Raw genomic sequence first — 20,835 nt, 5'->3', positions numbered from 1 at the left:
TCAGATAAATAAAACGAGTGAAGAGGACAGAAGATGGGTGAGAGGAAGAGGAAGGCGTAAGAGAGGAAACGTTTGGTGAGAAGCTGAAACACTTTTCTACCTCTGTTATAGCTTGGATTGAAGCCCCATATTTCACCAGCAGTTCCATGACTTTGATGCGGTTTTTCTTGCAGGCAATGTGCAGTGGAGTAAAACCATTCTGTGCAAAAGACAATCGAGTTAGTTGAAAACATGCAGAAACAGTTCTCACACAACTCCATGCTGGCACATCGCAGGCGGTCATGTTACGTCATGTCACATAATGTCACCGTCTCTTCAAACCCTATACAGGTGGTGGGATTTGGGAAGAGAAGGGGGCAGTGTGTTTGTGTTGAGTATGGAAGCTGGTTTCTGGCATTCTGAGTGCATATGGAGGAAGCAGGAGCAGAGAAAGGTGTGTGAGCCTACTTTTCAGAGAAGGAAAAACAGAGAGTAATTATGGTTCAGGTGGCCTAAGGTGTTGTAGGCTGTCTTGACTGGGCAGGTGATGGGGGAAAAGATTGGACTGAGTAGAAGTAATTTTGATGATGAAGGGCCAGTTTCTCAAAGCACAAGAATTGTTCATCTAAGCTAACAATATGAATGGCTTTATAAAAAGTGTTTCGGCTTTGCTGTCGCTTTCTTAGGGAGAGTTTCAAATTAGCAGGCATCATCACGCTGATAATATTCATATGAGAAGTTAAAATTTATATTATAACATGTATACCAATCATACATGTTTGATTTTATAAAGAAACGATTAAGTTCCCAGATATATTTTATTTTAAGGGAAAGTGATTACATTCCTGAATATTCTCAAGGACACGATGGTGAATTTCTGGGATGGCTACCAGATGACACCTCTGAAGGATAAAGTTAAGTGGGACTTCTGCAAGGTACTTGTAGGTGTAAACTAGGTTACCATTTAGGAGTTGGAGAAATCACATGAAAATTTACCAAGTCCCATGCTAAGCTGTTGTCTTTTTATTTGAACAATGATCTTTTATAGACTGGTACCTATCTTGCCATTAACACTTTTAAATGTCCCAGTGGGGACTGATTATCATTTGATATTTTTATATGTTACCAGCTCTCAGGAAAACATATGGTCTCACTCAAGGCGGTGATTTTGTATTCCTTACAGTGGAGCAATCAACATAATTTATCATGTCTCCTATTTATAAACTACATCATAAGCCAGAGATAAGTAGCAACATGTACATGTGGTATTAAAATATGGTCAAATAATCACCTGTGATAATTGGTAAGCTTCTTCTTCACTTGAAAATTATTAATCACATAATAAAAAGTATTCATGATACTTAAAATACATAAAAAGTATTTTCAACTTGTGAGAAAATCAATGTCTTCATACATTTGAACATGACCTTGGAAGTATAATCAGTCTAGTTAACAATAAGTGGATTTCACTAAAAAAATTTCACAATCCAGTATGTTCAATTGATGATTTAATTAACTATTAGTTTACTTATTGATCAAATGTTTGACTGACTTTTGAAACTGGATGGTCTAATTTATCCCAGCCTAGTATAAATTTGCTACATAGCCAAGAACGATTTTGAACTTCTGCTCTCCTGCTCTAGACTATAGCATGTGCCATCATGGTTTAGAAGTTGCTTGGGATCAAACCTAGGGTTTCGTGCTTGCCACACAAGTGTCCTTCATGTTCACTGACCACCGTAGCCCAACAGTGAACCCCTCTAACAAGAGGCTCTCAAAATGGTTGGAGGGGGATTTTAATTGACACAGACCATGTAAACACACAGGGAAACAGAACAATGTGCTCTCAGAGTGAGATTAGGAAACAGCTGGTGTAAATTAGTACCTGCTTAATGTAACCATTAGTGAGGCTATGCGTGAAGCAAGAAGATTTATTCCATGTTAGACTGTGGGAGACGTAAGGCTGCTCTGGGGCTGGGATGGCCTCCTGCTGCTCCCTTTGAGCAGGTCCTGCAATGCTTTCAAATGTTCTGTGAAGCAGTAACACACGGGGCGCCACCCAGAACGTGGCTGAGCAGTCAGTCCACAAGGAAAATGTCCAAGTGAACGCGCCACCAACTTATATCACAGACTTTCTCACAGAATCAAACACATTCACCATTTACGTTCTCTTTTTTTTCTTAAAAGATTAATAAAGATTAAATTTTTCATACCCATATCCTAACTCTATCTAACATTCACAGGTACCTAGAACTAATTTTGCTTTTTTGGTTTTTTGTTTGGTTTTCCACCAAGACGGGGTTATTCCTGTCTACTGTTGGCTCTCCTAATACTCACTGTAGACCAGGTTAGGCTTGAGCTCAGAGATCCACCGGCCTCTGCCTCCTGAGTACTGGATTAAAGGTGTGGGCCACTACACTCTACTGTTTCTTATTTTTTTTTATCGTCTAGCTTTTATTTTAAAACACACATGATCCCAGAGTTTCATACTGTTCTCAACACAATAATCTTGTGTTCTCCTAAATCCGCCAGGGCCCACTACCACGTAGGGAACTATGAAAGCATAAAGTAGGCCAGTGGTTTAAAAGAGGTGAAAACGTGGCATTATTGACTGTGAATCTATACTCTTGCTTTGGTGTAGGTGCCGTGGGCCGAGCAATGTGGTTTTGTGATAGTTGGCGAATGTGGATTGGGCCAGGTTTACCAGGGCTCTCGCGTTCGGGTTGGCTCTCTTGTCCAGCAGGAGTTTGGTTACACGGTAGTGCCCACAGTGTGCAGCAACATGAAGAGCCGTCAGGTAGTCCAGGGTGACGTCATCAACAGGTGCCTTGTGCTGTAGCAGGTGCTTCACACATTCCACGTGGTCCCCCTGCGCAGCCATGTGAAGGGGAGACAGCCCATTCTGCACATTGAAACAAAGAAAAACCAAGCCCATGTTTTGTTGTTATGACTCTCGTGTTTGGAGACCTGACAAAGTCAATTTTGATCTGTAACAGAACTGAAGGCGGGGGAAATAACTTCCTGCATATCTGAGTGTAGAATGGATTATCTTAAAGGAGGAAGGAAAGCATTTGTTTAATTTTTTTCCAATAATACTCAGCAGTGTTTTTCCATAATATTCAACTTGATTTTACAAATTATGAGAATAGTATTAGATATATAGAGTGACTGCTCATGCATAAATCATTCATATCTAATACTATGTATAGTAGCACACATTCAGTTATCGTTTTGCTTGCATTTCTTTACATATACACAGAGGAGTCAGTTGGTTAAGGAGAGAAAAGTGTATGCATACGTCAAAGCAGTGGGAAAAATTTACCATATCTTAAGTTTAGGCTTCAGGAAAATTCTAAGATCCAATAATTGACTGAGAATTACTTTAAAGAAGGAAGGGAAAGACAGGAACATGCTCGAAGGCCATGAAGTCAAGGTAAACCTTATATCAATGACCTCGTGGCTCTCAAACCTGAGGGTAGTCTAGATGTGTGATTATTAATATAGCCGCAATCAACTTTGGCCTTAGTTATAAAGACAGTCAATAGTAAAACTGAAGAGACCAGGGTAAGCCATTCTTCATGCTCAGTCTAAGTAAAAACTGCTTCTTACTTTGTGGAGCTGCCTCTCCCCTTCCACCTTTACATGGGTTCTGGGAGGCTTGCTGGACAAGTGCTTTTTACTGCGCTGAGCCATTTGTCCCCCCACCCTCCCTTATTTTTAAAAGCCATGTAAATAAACATCAAGGACACGTTTACAGAATTAGGAAAACTTAGAAGAGCATTGTTCATTCAAGAGACTATACTATCGTTTGCGCTTAATAACCACACAGGCACCATTGAATAGAATTTGTTGATCAAACAACCATTTTGGTAACCATGATATCAGCACAAAGAAGTGGGAACGATGCATGTGTAATATGACAAAAAAGGCCAACACACCAATATTAACAAGAAAGACAGCAAGAGTGAGGAACAGCCACAATCAATGTACGGAAATCTTAATTGTAGTTGTCTGTGGGTACAGTATTTGTTTCTGAAATGAACTGCATTATGAATCATTGCTTTTATATTTAGAAATCCATTAAACAGACTTTGAAAAGAGGAGCAGGTAGTTCATATTGGAGGGGAAGATAATGATGAAGTTCAGATACAACAAACATGGCACTCGTCAAGGTTTGGACAATGTGTAGAGTGCTCATCGGAAAGTCTCCTCATTTGCTAATGCTGTTTAATCCACTTGAAGTTATGTGTCAAACTGATCACCACATCTTCCACATCCTTCCTGTCCTCCATTTCAAGTTTCCTCAGAATTATTCTTAGTACTGCAGCAGCCTGCCTGCAGAAGACCCTCCTCCAACCCTACCTATAATCCCCAGAGACTCTGTTTCTTGGTGTAGACCCACATTGCCTAACATTTCCCTCTCAGCCTTTCCTTCTAGCCCATTTCCTTCTATCTGTATCTCTAGTGACTCCTTTGTGTCACTCACAGACTTGCACAGCCTTTACCAGGGACTTCGGTTACGTTTCGTGACCATGGCAACCCTATCACAGCTGCCACCTTCGGATACAGGAATGTGACATGGACTTAGTCAGCAGAGGCCACAGGGACCCCACAGACACATTTGCCAGAGTTTGTAACAAAAACCACTGAACAGAACATCCAGGCACAAATGCAAGGCCGTATAGCTACACTGTGAAATCCTTTAAACATCATTACACCAGAACCTAGGTCCCAAGGCAAAAGCAAAGACAATATGCATCCTCCAGAAACCCTATATAGCAATGGCCCCCAAGAAATGTAATTTAGATGAAACAGAAGACAAGGACTTCAAAATAACAATTATTAATATATTCAGAGATCTTAGAATATGGATGAATGTCTTAATGAAGACCATGACAACACAAACGTTTAAATAAAATAATGAAAATATTTCAAGACACGAAAGTAGAAATATTATCACTAAAGAAAACCCAAATTGTAATAAAACTGGAAATAAAGAACTTAGGATATCAAACGAAAACCTCAGAAGTAAGCCCCACCAGGGATTACAAGACATGGGAAAGAGAATTTCAGATCTTGAAGACAAGGAAGAAGAAATGAATAGCTCCAAGATGTTAAATCAAAAAAAAAAATTCTAAGAAATCTGGGACACTATGAAAAGATAAACCTATAAATAAGAGGCACAGAAGAATAAGAAGAAATTCAGGTCAAAAGCACAGAAAATATTTTTAATAAGACCATAGGGAAAAGATATTCTCCAGTCTAAAGAAAGATATGCCTACCAAGGTTTACAAAGCATATAGAACACCAAACAGACAGGACAAGAAAAGAAACTCGCCATGGTAAATAGTAACCAAGGCACCAAATGTTCAGAACAAAGAAAGGGTGTGAAAAGCTTTGTGAGAGAAAGACCAAGTCACATAGAGGCAGACTCATTAGAATAGCACACAACTTCCCAATGGAGAGCACGCAAGCCTGAATGGTAAGGAGGTATGTGGTATGTTATACCATCTCCAAGAGACAACAAATGCCATCTCAGACTACTCTACCTGGTGACTTGAGTATATCAGACAGAAGATTAACAAATATAAAGCCCTCTGTGTTGGAGACACACATGGAGGACCTCAACAGACAGTAGGAAGATAAATATGTCTTAAGGTCGTGAATTAGGAGGGTGAATAAGGAAAGGGGCTCAAGGGAATAAGAGACTTCATGAGAGATCGGGCATTGTTAGAAGGGCTGGGGTTAAGAGGATTGCTTTGGGTGTATGCAATGTGTTTAGAACAGCTGGGTTGCAGAAAGAACAGAAGGCAGTTGGGAGCCTTCGGCAATGACTCAAGGGGGATGTGTGGTGACTATGAGGCTTTGTTTAAGGATACATATGGAAAAAAGAGGTGACAGGATGCAGATCGAGAGAAAAAAGAGCCCTGCGTGACAGGAGGGTATTCTGTATGAGAAACCGAAAGAATGAGATGCCTATGAATGAAGACGATACAAGATGTAAAGAGGTTACGTTCAGGAGTGGGCAAATACCACGAGCCTGCTTTTTTAACTTAATTGGCGCTGCCCAGTCAATATCCAAGCAGTCACAGGGAGCTGCCATGAACATAGGATTCTCGGAATTTGCATGTGTGCGCCGTCAAACATAGGTACAGCTTAAAGATGAACTGCAGGAAACATTGGAGGAAGTGAGTAGGGAGAGGCAGAGCGTGGCCTCCAGAATGGTGAACAGAGAGCTGTGAGGTAAAGAGGAAATGGTCACAGAGGTAAGGAAGAGGATGCTGGGGATGCAGAAGGAATCCAAAGAAGTATCATGTCCTAGAAGGTGAGTAAGGGATGCGTTTAGAAAAGGGAGGTGTCGGAAGCTGTGCCAGGTGACACGGAAATGATAGAACACGAACTCCATGGACTGTGATTCACGGAACCAGATAGCCGTGACAGTGGGAGTTTGTGGATCGCCTCCCGCTTGCTTTAGTTTTTCTCGGCGGTGTATGAAGGAGGATAAAAGATGTCTAGGCGATTTAAAGAAAAAGTGGTCTACGCCACTAGCAGGGAGCAAACGAATTACTACAGAATGGCAGTGTGATTTGTCAGGCAACGCATTCGGTTACGTTTTGTGACCATGGCAACCCTATCACAGCTGCCACCCTCAGATACAGGAATGTGACATGGACTTAGTCAGCAGAGGCCACAGGGAGTGAGTATGGATGTTAAGGGGAGTGACAAAAAGGGAACTTGGGCTCTGCAGAGGTAAGGGCCCAGGGTGTGGATGGAAGCTGAATCTGACTGGGATTGGGGGTTTAGAGTGAGGGCGCTGAGCCCTAGAAAGGAGGGTTGGAGAATGTGAGGTTAGGCATGGCGATTGCAGAGGCATTAGTCAGCACATGGGGAATCTCTCAAGGACAAGGGAGCTGAGAGCTGAAACTTTCAAAGGATGAGCGGAAGCTGCTTCAAGGAAGGAGATGGGGTGACTCAAAACTGAGAGCCTCAATAGAGAGAGGGAAGACACTGTGCGCGCGCACACACACACACACACACACACACACACACACACACAAAAGCTAGCAGCATAGTCCTACTCCAACCTAATCTGTTCGTCTGCCCCAAACCCTTCAAACCTCACAGAACTCTGCTTCTTCCTGGTCTTCTCCTCTCTCCTGCCCAGAAGACTCTAAGCATCTTAAAGATACCTTTTGATTAGCATTCACCTTGCTTGTTCCTTGGTAGCTGGAACAGTCCCTGGCATATTGTATCTTCTCCATCCATGATGGATAGATGTGGGAGAGTTTGGGTATAACCATGAGGTCAACAATACTCTATGCTGGACCCTTAGACTTGAATGACTCCTGATTGGATAGGAAGATCACTTTAAAAAAAATCACACTAAGGTAATCCATGCTCCTCCTGATTATGTGTCAATTACAGGCAAACTGTAAGCAGGGTTATTTGGAAATTCCTTGGAAAACCATGCATGCCTCAGTTTTATACATGTTTTAAAAATTTGGGTGTACCATGATTGGACTGAGATTTTATTTTGATTTAAATAACAGTTTATTTCTTCAAAAATCTTTTGACAATTATCTCTGCATAACCTAGTCTAAAGTGTTGCATATTTTAAAATATTTGCAACATTCACATTATAGAATGATAATAAAAACAATGCAGATAACTTATTTCACTTTATGTATTTTTGGTACGTAGTCAGTTTTTGTTGTTGTTTGTTTGTTTGTTTGTTTGTTTAAATGGCTGGTACAAAACATCTTCTAGAGAATGACTGCATCCTCTCTCTATGTTAAGTGTACACTCTGGTTTGATGCAAACGATAGCAATGAAATTGTTACTTAAAATATAAATTGAGCTGTCCGTGGTGGCACTTGGGAGGCAGAGGCAGAGGCTGACTGAATTTGAGGCCTGTCTGGTCTACAGAATGAATTCCAGGACTACACACAGAAACCCTGTCTCAAAAAACTAAATATCTATCTATCTAATATTTGTATATAAAATAATATATAATATGTAATAAACATATATTATACACATATATGCAATTATCTGTCAAGGAACTATCATTAACGCTAGAAGATAAAGCTTTGAGCTAGTTTAACAGTTTTCTTTTGGTAATTAGAATAATTATTTAGTAGTACAGTTAGTTGACTACATCAGTTGTCTGCATTATTTCCACTATCACTGGAATACTGCGCATGTTACATACATAAATCATGTGTGTGTGTGCATGTATGTATGTATAGTGAAGATGATTCATGTGGGGTCACTGTCTTGCTTTCTTCACTTTGCCATATTGCTAGCATCAGTGGATATTAGAATTATTAAGGGATGGGGAAAGGGAGGAACCAGGAGAAAATATAAGAGGTCCACATTGTCAAATATTTTATTATATTTAGGAAACAAGAAACTATTTCCCAATAAATTACTCTGGGTAATTTCTTAGTGTCAATTTATGTCTCAGTATTTTCTGATAAATACTGGAGAAAACATGTAACAATAAAAAGTAATCTACAAATATTGATAATAAAAACTTCCAAACAATTTATTTACTATGTGATTCTTATTTACTTGGAAATGGATTTTCTTTATTGAACACATTAATAAAATGAAGCAAAAAAATGCTTACTGTGTTATGCTATAAAGAACAGAACATTTGCTTTATGGTTCTTTGTAGGTAGGTTACCTAAAGGTATGGTTTTCCTATTATATTTATTAATCCCTAATGTAACCAGCTAACTCTATTATTAAGCATTTTTCTAATTAGTATTACCCAAAAGAAAAATGACTTTTGTTTTCTCAAAGCTTTATCTTCTGACATTAATGATATTACCTTGACAGGTAATTCCATATATATTATATAGTTATCTTAGAACATCATAAAAAATCTTTAGCTCATGCAATGTAAGAGCCTCATATGTTTCTACATTTAATATTGTTATTTTAAGGTATATGGTTTGTCACATTTTCATCTACAGTAACAAAATGTTAGAAAAACAAGAGGAATGTTGTGGCATGCATTTGGCACGTCTTGATGCTTGTATTTGCTCATTTTAATAATTTGCCAAGTTTGGAATCTCTTTCTTATTCCTACCACATTGAGTAAGGTAAAATGACTGGTGCTGTAGTTTTAAAGAGTGACAACTCAAAGCGCCTTACAGCCTCCTCAGATGTCATCTTATTCACGCTGACTCACCTTAGTCCTCGCCAGCAAGGGAGCACCCCGTTCCAACAGCAGTTCCACCACTTGGTCATGCCCACTTCGTGCAGCACAGTGAAGTGGTGTCAGCCCGTCCTGACAAGAGAGGTAAGAAATTAAGCCTGAGTTCACGCTTACAAATGAGCAAACAAAAACAAGACTGTGTCTATTACAACTGACGAGAGAGGCTCTGAAATTCGACCCTAGTGACCTGATAAAAACCCAACAAAATGGTGGTTACTTACCTAACAGAGACAGAAACAGACAGACAGACAGACAGACAGACTAGACAGGCAGGCAGGCAGAGACAAAGAGAGACAGACAGACAGAGAGAGAGAAAAGTAAAATAGAAAACACAGAAAAAGATCATGACATACAGAATTAGAAAGTGAAAACAGTGCCCACCCCCCCATGTTCCAATACATGTGGGCTCCATTGGAACGGGCTGACTTCCGGTCAAGGGTTTGCACACCCTGGGAGATGAAAGGAACAGAATGCAACATTTATGGGACTCTAAGATTCTACTCACATGGAACCACAGCTGGGGATTGCACTGTTATATCTTTGATTTTGGCTTTCTGTGTGTCTCTTTTATTTAAAAATTCTTCTTGCTCTAATTTGTCCATGAATATTGTCCTTTGAACTGTAACTACTTTCTTAAATTTTCCAAAAGTATTTTGTGGTGCCCTGATATCTTTTTTCATAATCTCTTAAGATTTCCAACATTTAACAACAACAAAAAAAAGAATTATATATCTCTTTCAAAGAAGAATCCTATTATTAATACATGGAGCGAAAATATATTAACGAATAGATCTCAAACTGGCCTATGTGTTGTTTATATTCCTGCTTAACTGAATACTTTTGGGGGTAACTTCTGGCTCTTGATAACTCTCTGGATGCCCTCTGTATTTCTTATCTTACCAGGAGGGATCCAGGGTAGCAGGGGCGAAAGGAAGGGTGGGTGGAAAATGAAAACTACTAGGCAAAATCACATCCTAGACTACCAGGAAATAGTGAAAGAGAAAGGAACCCAGCATGAATAAATCAGCCTGCTGATGGGACACTTCAGGGAAACGATCAAGATTGTCCAAGGACAGATGCACACAAGAGGTACAAACAGGTAAATTGAAAAAAGAGAAGAGTTGAGGAGGTTTCAGCTTTGATTTGTCCAGTCTTCTGTGTCTCCATCCCCAGAGTCATCCTGCCAGCTCTATCTTCCTTATGAGGACAGCAGTTCCCGGGGATGGCTACTCTGCACTCCTATGCTAGATCTCTTCAGTCTGACCTACAGACTCACTGTCCCACGTTACCTCTCTACAGGACCTAACCTTACCCTCGGGCTGCTGACTGGGTTTGACCCAGGGCATAGGCAAGGGGACATGGGAGGAAAGCTAAAGAGTCTCTCAATCCTGACTGAGGGCTTTTGCTGAGTATTCCTGCAAATGCCATTTCTAAATAACATTTCTTCAAGTCACAGAAGCTTCTGCTCCCACCTGTCAGGGCTCTGACTTCAATGTTCTTGGCCCCCGGGACACTGCACTGGTCATTGAGCCTGCCCAATATGCTGTCCACAATACCACAAAACTCTTTTTAGTTTTGTGTGTGAGCATACACATGGGTTTGTGTGCATGTGGCCTTGCATATATGTCTGTACGAAGACTAATGGTAAGTCTCAATTATCCTTCATCAGGAGCCAAACGGCTTGGTTTTGAGACTAAATCTCTTGCTTGACCCAAAGCTCATGAACTAGGCCTGCTAGCTGGAATCCCCAGGGACTCAACCTGTCCCTACCTCCCCAGAACTGGGATTATGAGTTTCTACCACCATACCTGACACTGTCACATGGGTTCTGACAATTGAACCCAGGTCTCTGGGTTTTGTGTCAAGCACTTTACCAAAGGAACGCTTTACCCAGCCCCCATAAATAGGTTCTAATTACTTTATTAAATTTGAGAGTCCCCTAAAGGTGCCTTCGCCATGCATGCTTACTGCCTCAGTAAAATCAGACACACAGACACACATGCTGGCCTCTCTGCTGTGAACGCTTTGGCAAAGACTGATCAGTTAATGTTAGAGGAGAATCATCTATCGAGCTGGTAGCTCAGAATTACTTTGCATAATCCTTTCTTTCCTTATCTTCCCTGTCCTCACTCTCCAACTGTGCTATTTTTCCGGTAATGGATGCTGAAATCGGATCATTATTATAAAAATGTTGTGTCCTAGCTCGTGTTACATAATCGTGCCAAAATCCATTTCATCCTTTTGGCAATCTCATTATTTTAAAATAAGGCCTTCGCATTTGTCAAGAAAATACTGTATGTCTTCTAAGTTGTTGGGAAGGGGGAATAAGATGATATTTCTAATATATTTAGGATATTAGATCCTACACACATACACATGCATCATGCACACAGGACAGTAACCATTACCTCTTCTCCATTTATCTCTTCTAATAAGGAGAGAGGTTCCAGTTTTCTGATGTGTTTTGTTCAATATCATTTAGTGTTTTGTGTACTTTTATTGTTGGCATTGAAATACATTTTAAATAGAATCCTCCTATGGGGTAGCTCTATATTTGAATAATGAATAAGTTTTAAAACGGAAAAGAATAATGACCTTAATAAAGCCAAATTAATAGTCTCATTTTAGCTAGCTATAAAATTTATAGTTTAACATTAAAGAATGGCGTCTTAGACATTAACAAAGGACTCTCGTTTAAATGTCTCAGATTTTCACACTAAAGTCTGTCAACAATGAGTCTTCCAAGATGCCAAATGCCTCAATGGCTGTCAAAAAAGTAGTGACAGTGGGGAGGAGGCAGGGAGATGTTTTATTTTTATTCAAACAAAACCTCTATACATTTTGTTTTCTTCCCCATAATGGAAAACCCAAGCATGTGGAACGGAATGAGACGGAGGACACTATATTCTGGTCATCTGTGGGTAATTTGATTGCTAGAAATAACTTAAAACTATGATAATAAAGAATTTCAAATTATGGGTATAAGAACCCTTTTATAATGACAGTCAAAAAATTAAGCATTTCCTATTTCAAATATACTTTAAGAGACCAGAAAGCAAACTCAATTCCATTATCTTCCATTATCTTCATAATCGTGTATTGTAGTTCCAGAACGGGCCTCTCAATCCCAGGTTCTTGAGTTCAGGTGTCATTGCAGATTTGGAAAGAGGTGCATGACCCTTTTAGCTGTGGCCAGGGTATAACACTCTATCAGTGCTGTAAATCACTGTGACTTACATATGAGTGTTTAGTTCATGGGTTGAAAGCTTACCACCCAATATTGTACACCATCCCACGGGAGCTGAATGAAGCTAGCTCACTGGAGAATATAAAAATATCATTTTTATATCCCATACAAATTCTGGTTATTGGAGCGTCATGTCAGTAGCTTTAGTGGATAATGGACAAGATATTTATTCCATAGAAGTCAGCAAGAGAAAAGCCTAAAAAACCAGGCCATTTCATTTTACCTTGTTCTTTTAAGAACCTATTGTTAGTCACCAGCATACAGAATCCCTTGAGACTAGTGGTCAGCCCCTGTCTCTGTATCTGTCTCTGTCTCTCTGTCTCTGTTTGTCTCTGCCTCCTTCTCTGTCCATCTGTCCATCTGTCTGTCCATCTGTCTAGCTATCTATTTCTGTGCATCTGTCTGTCTTTTCTATCTGTCAGTAAAAGACAAGCACTCTTTTACCGAGCAATGCCACCAGCTCATGATTTCCTCTGGGAATATAGAGACCTAGTCTGGCTTGTTCAGTGTGGGGTCTCCAGAACCCATGACACAAGTAGGAACTCAGAAACTGCTCAGAGAGCCATTGGTCCACACTCTAAGCAGAACTTAAGTCTTCTTTATTCTTGACTAAATTCTAAATACAATGTATTTGCTCTATCCAAAGGCTACAGAGTACAAAATGTGACCCCAAATTCCCTTCCCAGTGATTCCACTTGATAACTTTCCTAAGCACAATCAGTCACAGGCAAGACAAGCATTAAAGTCCATGTCTCTCTATTTCTGCATAAGCTTTGGTTTTTAGAAATACCATGCTATTGACGTTAGAATTCTTAGTTATATCCACTGCATGAGAAGCATGAAAACAAGAACATCTCTGAAGAACTAAAGTACTATCATGGCAAACAAAAACAAAGTCAACTGTTACCTAGTGAGTACCTGCTGCCGAATAGCATTAACAAAAACAGTGGATTTCTGTAAGATTCTGGCCAAGATTTGAAAAAAAAAAAGGCACTAAGGTCTAAAACTAAAGGGTGACCTAAGCCAAGAAAAATGACAACAATGGCAGAAGTAGGAAGCAGACAAAGCCCTACCAGCCTCAAATTGTCAGATTGCGCCCACGTTGCCATCCACCATACATCCACGGAAGGGCCGTGGTTACAAAGCAAAGTTGGGAGCAGGGGAAACTCCCAATCAAGGACAGGACACCACACTCTGGGCAGAGAAAGCAACTCCCAAGCTCCCACAGGGCATAACACTGCTACCCTGGAACAAAGGTCTTAAGAGAAAAGAGGGGTTGGTTTTTGTTTGTTTGATTGATTGATTTTTTTTTCTTTTCTGTTCCCCCTGGGGGACCTTCAGTGAGGTAATGAGAAAACAGAATTTGTTGTCTAGGTAGAGTTTGTAGAAGCTAAACAATTACCCGCTTCGAGATCGATGAATGAGTTGGATTTGACCCCAGTTTTTAGGGCTGTGAGAATATGAAGTCCCAGAATGTAAAAATGTCTAGAGAAAAATACATTTTCTAGCTATGGTGGTCTTCAGTATACTTCGTTCATCACATAATTTCGGAGGGCTTTTGGTTTTGTCTGTTCTTTTCTGGAGAGGAGTTGTGGTTTTTCTGTTTGTTGTTTGTTTGGGAAGTATTTTTGTTTTCTCTTCGGCTTTCTTATTTGGTTGGGTGGTTTAGTTTTTTTCTCTTTTCTTTACTTTTTGGATATTTTCTTTATTTACATTTCAAATGTCTTCTCCTTTCCAGGTTTCTCCTCCAGAAACCTCCCATCCTATCCCCCCCACCCTCTGCCTCCATGAGGGTGTTCCCTCCACCCGTCCACCTCCAACCTCCCTGCCCTGGCATTCCCCTACACTGGGGCATCGAGCCTTCACAGGCCCAAGGGCTTTCCTCCTATTGATGCCAGACAAGGCCATTCTCTGCCACATATGTGGCTGGAGCCATGGGTCGCTCCAGGTGTACTCTTTGGTTGGTGGTTTAGTCCCTGGGAGCTCTGGGGTGTGTGGTTGGTTGATATTGTTGTTCTTCCTATGGGGTTGAAACCCCCTCAGTTACCTCAGTCCTTTCTCTAACTTCTCCACTGGTGAACCCATTCTCAGTCCAATGATTGGCTGCAAGCATCTGCCTCAGTATTTGTCAGGCTCTGGAAATACTTTTTTATTGATTATTTTATATGTATGAATACACTTTAGCTGTCTTCAGACATGCCAGAAGGGGGCATCAGATCCCCTTACAGATGGTTGTGAGCCACCATGTGGTTGCTAGGAATTGAACTCAGGACCTCTGGAAGAGCAGTCAGTGCTTTTAACCACTGAGCCATCTCTCCAGCCCCCTGGAAACACTTTTTAACTTAAAATTTTTTTTGAGAATGTCCTAAATGCCTGCTGTATTTCCACCCATGGCTTTCCCACCACAACTCCTCCTGTGACCACCCCTGGGACTCAAACTCATGACCTCTTCTTTATTATTGTCACACACACACACACACACACACACACACACACACACACACACACACACACACACGAATCCCTTTGAGTAGCTCATATGCACATGCCTTGAGGGCTGACCTCTTGGGATTGGATAATGTATCAGGGGCTTGTGTCTGGGGAGGACAGATTGTCCCTCTCTTGGCAGCATTCATTTGCCTATAATGTGTCATCTCTACCTAAGGCCCTTTTAAACTTCCCCCATCTGGGCTGGCATGTCGACTGATGTTGTTACAAAGTTCTTGTTTAGGTGACCACGTTTTTTAGATTTCGTGGGTGCAGTTTCCCTCTCATATATAAAGGATATGTGTGTGTGGGGGGGTATAGTAAAGTAGTATTTGGGTAGATTGTTTCTTCTGTTTGTGGTTAAGACAGGGTCTCTCTACATAGCCCAGGTTGGCCTCAGACGCACTCTGACTGACTAGGTCTACATGTGTACATCATCATACTGAGATTCCATGTGTAAAGCACTAGGTCTGCTTCAATGTTGTGTTTCAAAAATACGTTTTTGTGAAGCCTCTTATTAGCCAACTCTATTCAAGAAAGCTGATATCAAAATTTTATATGTGTGTGTGGTATATTTAGGCAAAAATGCATATAATATCAGCACTATTATAAAAAATATATACGAGTGGCTAAATAATTGATTTACCATGTTTTCCTTTTTGTCTTTTTTTGGCAAGCATGTAGCTCAGGCTAGCCAAGAGTAAAATTGAACATTCAACCCTCCTGCCTATTCCTTCTGAAGTTTGGTACTTAAGTGTGTTATAGGTATGTTCTACCACACTCAGTTTATATGGTGCTGGGCATCTACTCCAGGGCTTTATGAAGAGTAGGCACTCATTGTACTACCTGAAGTACATCTCCACTTTATTATGGAAAATAGCACAGCTACGAGTTAGTCCTCACACAGCCTTCTGACATCAGGGACACTTCAAAGTCAGAATAATGTCAAGACTACCTAGCTTCCTGATTGGCACCGGTGGGATTTGAAATAGGGCAGCGTGCCTTCACAATCTGTTCTGAACATAGTTCACTTGCTGCGTGTGCATTTAAGGTGCTAGGATGTCATTTCAGAGGTCAGAAACGAATGAAGGACTCCACTTCTACTGAGATTAAGGAACACCTTGCCTACTGTCTGCTGTCCTTCTGTCCGCACAACAGCAAATCTCTTGCTCTAATAGCTGTCGCACAACTACTGAAGCAAATGACTGACGGGCTCAACACTTAGATGCACAAAAGCTGTCAAAATGCTCAAAAGCACTTTGTGTAAAAGCCAGGCTCCCAGCTTGTGTGAACTAGTTGATTTGCCTTCCCGATGACTACCCAAAGGAGAGCCGAGTAAGTGCCATCTTTGATCTTTCTTCCCAGAAACTGATCAAGAAAAACTATTCCACTAAGGGGCTAGTTGTTGTCAGCTTTTCTAGGCATTGATGGGCAAACATTAATTCCATCTTACTTACTTACATTTCAAGTTGGAATCTTGAAATGTTCTATAAGATTGAAATCAAACCCAAGACCAATTCCCTTGAAGACGCACTGCTTGTGTTTGCTGAGAAGTGCTCCAAGTGAGGCATGGGAGACTGCAGGACTTAAGAATAGCGGGAAAGTCAAGGTGCAGAGACACTCACCCTAGTTTTGGCATCGATCTGACCGCCTCGATCCAGTAGGAGCTTCACCATGTTGGTATTTCCCCGTTTGGAAGCCACATGCAGGGGAGTGATTCCATTCTATTCCATGGAAAGACCAAACAGAACAGGTTGGACAGGGCAGAGCAGGGCAAGACATGCCTCTCTAGCAAAGAGACCCGTGAGGTAATTTGATCCATAGTATCTGTGGTTCAATAGGCTTGATCATAAGGAGCAAATAAGACCATTAACCATGAAAGATAAGTGCTAGAAAATTTTAAAAAATCAAACAAAATGCCTGTTAGTCAAGAACTACAATTCACACACTGACTGTAAAGCCACAGTTAAGACACAGAAGGAAGACATCTGTGTAGTAGAAGGAGAGCCCACGAAAATGTCTCTCATGCACTGCAGAGACTGAAATCTCAAAGTTTTATACAGTTAGGAATAGAATACAACATGTATGATAATATTCACTGGTAATTATTCTTTAAAAACCCCTTCAGAATAATTCATAGAGAGAAACAAAAGAAATATAGCACAAAAGAATGTTTTCCCAAGCAGGATTTCACTTTGTAGCTCAGGCTAGCCTAGAACTTGCTGTATAAGGCTAGAAATTAGGCTGGAAATTCTCCTGCCTGAGCCTCCATATAGCTAGGATTACAGATATTTGCCACCATACACGGCTCGTGCAGAAGACTTCCAAGGATGACAATAGTGCACACAAAACTTGAATGTGTTTTATGAAATATCAGATGTCACCATTATGGTAAAGGATAGGTATCTGCTTTATGTCATAATTTTCCAAACATTTAAATACTGTACCAACTGAATCGAGATAAATACCATCCAATACATGAACTTTATACTGTCATGTAAATGAAGTTTGTAACAGAAGTAGACCAGTAGATGCGCAACTCCATGTGCTATCTTCCTGGGTATATTAGGAAAGCACAAGAGTAAAATTTCAATTTATAAACCAACAAAGGGAAAAAGGGTCTCATCCAATTGTGTATTCGCTTGTCCCTGTATACTTCCTGCGTAATATTCTAACACTGTCCTCTATGGTCTGGAAGCTGATAATTCATGTTTGGCTTTGTTTGTTTTCATTGTTTTATAACAGTTGAAAGTCATGTCAAAATTAGCCTCCTCGACTACTGACACGTTTGCCTTTTATTTTCATTTTCTACGTGTTTGGCTATTCTTCCTTCAGAGGCCCAAAGAGGGCTTTGGGTCCCCTGGAGCTGGAACTGAGGGTGGTTCAGTGCAGCTTAACGTGGGTGAGAATCAAACTCTTGGCCTCTGGAAAGGCAATAAGTGGACACGTGAACCATCTCTGCACCTCCCAGACTCTTATGTTGAATTTACTGGGTTACGAGTTCATCCCATGATTAACACAGTGAAAACTTCAGAATCTTTAGAATGGAAGAAGTGTGTGGAATCTAAAGCCTCATTAGAAGCCATTTCATTTACTCTCCTAAAATACACGTGTACTGACTCCACGTACCCTGGCGGTGAAGTCCACAGCAGCTCCCCGGTTTAGAAGAAGAGTCGCCACGTTTACATTCCCGTAGTGTGCAGCTATGTGCAAAGGGGTGAAGCCACTCTAGGGAAAGAGAAAGTGGGTGGGTAGGGCTATGCTTCGCACTGCAGAGAGCAACCACTGGTTACCCAGAAAACCTACAGGGTGACTGCCTGCCAATCACACGAGCAGCAAAAGTCATGTAATAAACATTTTAATCTGACTCTACAGTTTAGTGCTATAAGAGAGAAATAAACACTCTATACTTACCAGCAAGTTAATTTTTAATTTACGAGGCTAGCTGTCTACACAAAACTGTGTTTCCTGAGTATGTTTAGCTTATTAGGGAAAAACAGACTATGATGAAGCCAAATAAATTTTTCAAGATTAACAGTTATTAATAAATGTTTTAATCAAAGATAAAAACAGCATTTTTGTTGTGATTTTGTTGTATATTTTCATGTGTAGGGGTGGTTGGGATGGGGTTGTGCACAGTTTTATGTGTGTGTATGAGGGGGTCAGCTAGGTCTTCTGTTCTAAGCTGTTTCACCTTTTTCTCTTGGGACACGGTCTTTTACAAAACCTGGAGCTCGCTGGCAACCAGTAAGCATGAGGAATCCTCCATTTCTATCGTCTTTGCACTAGGCTACACGATTGCGTATGGACGCACCAGCTTTTTAAATGGGTTCAGGAAACTGGAACTGGGAGTCCTCACGTTCATACAGCAAGTGCCTTTACCCACAGAGCCATCTTTCAAACCCGTTGATCATATATATATATATATATATATATATATATATATATATATGCATGCACTGATTAGCATTTTCTTTTCAGGAATCTGAAATTTTCTCAGGAGAAAATGTCCAGTTCATTCTACAGCACCTACACTGATTTTTCAACCCTTTCACAACTGCTTAGGCAGACTGTAGTTTATAGTGACAAGGAATTAAAAAACCCATATTAAACAACCTTTTCTCTTATTAGGTTGCCTTGTCCAGCCTTGGTATGAGGGCTTTGAATCTTGTTTTATCCTGTTTATTTGCTGTCTCTTGGAGGACTGTTTCTGAAGAGAAACAGAGGGGGTCTAGACCTCAGGACTGGGAGGAGTAGACAAAGGAGAAACTGGGATTGGGATGTATTATGTGAGAGAAGAATCTATTTTTAATTTTTTTAAAGAGCTTGGAATCAATATGAAAATGAAACAGAGGAAATGGTTCAGTTCAATACAATTTTGGACACAAATTAAATATAATATTCACTAAAATATGATTGAAATAATCACATTGAAGGAATGATATGAGCAGAGATATATTATTTCCCAAATGCTTCAAAAACAAATTATAAAAATCAAATGAAGAAATCATTTCTTTTTTCTGATGATGTAGTTAGATATTGTGGCTGTTCTTCACAATAGATGTACATCAGTTTTTTTCTTATCAAAATGATCAAAGAGCTAAAAATTTTCCTTACTCTACATTTTTCACTACTTAATAAAAACAATGGAGAAACAAACCACATTCACTGGCTGATCTCTTATGGTCTGTGGGTCACTTCCTATTCTCTTTTACTTTGAAATGGATTGTAATATGCACTTTATTGCTTCTCAGAAATATTCTAAAAGCCACACCACCTTTTACTGACTTTATGTACAGAATTTAGTGATACTGTTTTTAAACTTTAAGCTAAACATTTAGCTTGCTTACATAGCAGAAGTCTGCCTATGCATTCAGTAATATTAGTTGTAAGTAAGTTTTAACTGTGCAGAAGCAAGATGTAGAAATAAGAATATTAATTGTGAATTCAGTCCCTCAAACATGATCCAGATTATTTTATTTGGCATGTAAGTGATGTAGTCATGCCAAAACTAACAGGAAAATCATTATACAACTCATAAATTATTTTATAAAATGTCAAACCTTTTTTTCTATTTTTATCTTTATATTTCCTATCACCCAGATATATTCTAAATATGTCTATTATTGTTGTAACAGTTTCCTCAGAGATTGAAACATTTCAACCTTCAGGGAAACTCATTAAGAGTACGAAGATAAGCAACACAAAATAGTTTCAAGAAGTTCCTGAAACTGACTAGATCTACTTGACCCCTTCTGGCCAGAGTAAGCAATAAAAGCTGAGTTCCTCTAAGTGGGAGAGGATATGTCTAATCCTATAGAGACTTAATGCGCCAGGGAAGGGGGAAGGGGGGAGGGGGAAAGGAGAAGGGGAGCACACTCTCAGAGGCAAAGGGGCCTGAAGAGTTCTTGGAGGGGGCACCTGGAGGAGGGCAACATCAGGGATATAAATAAAATAATTTATTAAAAATTAATAATTAAAAAGGAAGAAGAGGAGGAGGAAGAAGGAGAAGGAGAAGGAGGAGAGGAAGAGGAAGAAGAAAAAGAAGAAGAGAAGAAGAGGAGGATGAGGAAGAGGAGGAAGAGGAGAGGAGGAGGAGGAGGAAGAAATAGTAGTAGTAGTAGTAGTAGTAGTAGTAGTAGTAGTAGTAGTAGTAGTAGTAGTAGTAGTTGTTGCAGTAGTAGTAGTAGAGCCAACCTGCATGAAAGAAGCCAAAGCCAGGTGACACCTGGAAAGGATGCTCTCCAACCTATTAAGCATCTATTAAGCTACCTTCAGACCATGTAGCGAGCTCCAGGTTTCCAGGCCTTGTGAGTTGTTACCCATGCTGGAGTGGGCTTTGGTGATGCAGCTGTCATTGAAAAATTTCTGCTCCTGCAAGTAACCCCTCACCTAT

The 20,835-nt window shown here is 40.2% G+C and overlaps 1 protein-coding gene across 1 annotated transcript in view; it reads right to left on the bottom strand.

Moving 5' to 3' along the window:
• Positions 1-20,835, bottom strand: part of Ank2 (ankyrin 2) — a 585,274-nt gene that overhangs the window by 116,286 nt on the left and 448,153 nt on the right. Inside the window, 5 exon segments of the mRNA XM_032897358.1 lie at positions 101-199; positions 2,684-2,881; positions 9,179-9,277; positions 16,565-16,663; positions 18,069-18,167. Coding sequence (XP_032753249.1) covers positions 101-199; positions 2,684-2,881; positions 9,179-9,277; positions 16,565-16,663; positions 18,069-18,167 — 594 coding nt within the window.

This window comes from Rattus rattus, chromosome 3, assembly GCF_011064425.1.
Source record: "Rattus rattus isolate New Zealand chromosome 3, Rrattus_CSIRO_v1, whole genome shotgun sequence".
Classification (NCBI taxonomy): domain Eukaryota; kingdom Metazoa; phylum Chordata; class Mammalia; order Rodentia; family Muridae; genus Rattus; species Rattus rattus.
Note: the sequence above shows the minus strand (reverse complement) of the source record. Positions and strands in the feature narration are given on the sequence as shown.